Source organism: Oryzias melastigma, linkage group LG8 (genome assembly GCF_002922805.2).
Source record: "Oryzias melastigma strain HK-1 linkage group LG8, ASM292280v2, whole genome shotgun sequence".
Taxonomy (NCBI): Eukaryota; Metazoa; Chordata; class Actinopteri; order Beloniformes; family Adrianichthyidae; genus Oryzias; species Oryzias melastigma.
Window position 1 is genome coordinate 21336677 of NC_050519.1, and position 1775 is coordinate 21338451.

Genomic DNA, 1775 nt, shown 5'->3' on the forward strand with positions numbered 1-1775 from the left:
AGGATACAAGCTGAGAGGAAGCAAAAAGATGAACCACCTGTTAAAAGTAGGTCTTTATTTATTTTTTTTACAATTTGATAAAAACAATTAATCTAAGTTTAATAGATCCATAATAGTAGAGATCGATCTAACGCATAATTCTAAAGTTTGCTAGCTTGATGCTAATGTATAATGGGATTTCCCATAGGACGGCTAATGCTAACACTCGGTCGGCCTAAACATACATTTCTGACTTAATGAATATTATTATAAACCCACAGGAATTAGTTTCCAAACTTTTTTAAGTAACCATTTGTGGTCTAAAACAGTTTTTGCTCATATTTTCTTCTTCTTCTGGAATAAGATGTAATGCTATACTGTGATTGCCACCTAGTGGCCAAACTGAAACGCCCTCCAGGAGAAGCAGAACAATCGTTGGAGCTTCTCTGTTTGGGAATTCATGAAACACTAATTGCTATTAATCACATTATTTCACTAATACATTTTACAGTATGTGAACTTTATGAATTAAGAGGATTGAAAGAATTGGAATCTAATCGATTCTGGAAATTATTGGCAATACCTAACCTTAGTGGAGAAGATCCAGCTTTTTGAATTCCCAGCTAAACAAACAAAATCTGTCTTTTTTTTCATTTTATTTTGTTTTTTTCTCCCCTCAGTCCCGTCTCCGGCCATCGACTACAGTCGGAGGAGATCCCTTCACTTCTTCCCGGATTCCCACCTCTCGCGCAGCAAGTTGGACATGCTGCATAACCTGGACACATTCCCGGGCCCCCAGGCCCCCCCTGCCCGGGTGAACCCCTTTTCTCAGCGGGAGGACCTCAAAGGAGGCAAAATCAAGCTTTTCGACACTCCCAGCAAGTCCGTCATCTCCCTGACCTTCACACTGCCCCCTCCGCCGTACTGCGATGACATACCGGCGGCTGACGCAGAGGAAACTGAGAAGTCGCGGGGGCACCGGCGCTGCCACTCGCTGCCCTGCACGCCACCTCCTCACCTCACGTCAGCGCCGAACTCTGTCTTCAGCGAGGGGGAGGGGAGGAGAGGAGTCGGGCTGCAGGGGATTCGGGGCTTCCGCTGTCTCTGGATTTGCAGTCGCTGAATCTGCTGGACGCAAAAGAGGAGCGGGAGGAGGAGCCTATGGATTGCANACTGCGATGACATACCGGCGGCTGACGCAGAGGAAACTGAGAAGTCGTGACGGCACTGGCGCTGCCACTCGCTGCCCTGCACGCCGCCTCCTCACCTCATGTCAGCGCCGAACTGTCTTCACCGAGGAGCTGACGTTTGAGACGGACACCTTAAAAGACACGAGCGAGGGGGAGGGGAGGAGTCTGGCTGCAGGGGATTCGGGGCTTCCGCTGTCTCTGGATTCGCCGTCGCTGAACCTGCTGGACGCAAAAGAGGAGCGGGAGGAGGAGCCTATGGATTGCAGCAGCTCACCGGACACACAGGATGCATCTTCTCCTTACTCCAAACCGCCTACACCTCCCTCCCAGTCCTCGACGCCCTTCCAGCCCTCCACACCTCCCCTTTCAAATGGCTGGGGTTCAGCTGTCTCCAATGGGCCCCCCTGCCTTCCGCCTCTCCCCAGCTTGGACAACCACAACGTCGTCGTGAGCCGACCTCTCGGCTGGACCGCTGCTGCCAAGTCCCCCAACAACAACAGCTACCACTCCCCTCCCAGCGACCCCGCCGGGTCCTCCCTGTTTGGCTCCGGCAGCGGACAGTCTCTGGACCAGGAGGAGGTGATCTCCTGTCCCGGCTGCTGCCTG

At 51.7% G+C, this 1775-nt stretch overlaps 2 protein-coding genes across 2 annotated transcripts in view; both read left to right on the plus strand.

Annotated features, from left to right (window-relative positions):
* The window catches only part of si:dkeyp-75h12.7, a gene marked incomplete in the record, with an annotated part of 13147 nt that extends 12337 nt beyond the window's left edge, over nt 1–810 (plus strand). The window contains 1 exon segment of the mRNA XM_036213364.1: nt 673–810. Within this exon segment, the coding sequence (XP_036069257.1) occupies nt 673–797 (125 nt within the window).
* Nucleotides 811–853: 43 nt separating this feature from the next.
* LOC112146158 overlaps nt 854–1775 on the plus strand; it is a 4417-nt gene continuing 3495 nt past the window's right edge. The window contains exons 1-2 of the mRNA XM_036213072.1: nt 854–987; nt 1225–1770. Coding sequence (XP_036068965.1) covers nt 909–987; nt 1225–1770 — 625 coding nt within the window. The 5' untranslated portion in view covers nt 854–908. The remainder of the gene's footprint in view (nt 988–1224; nt 1771–1775) is intronic.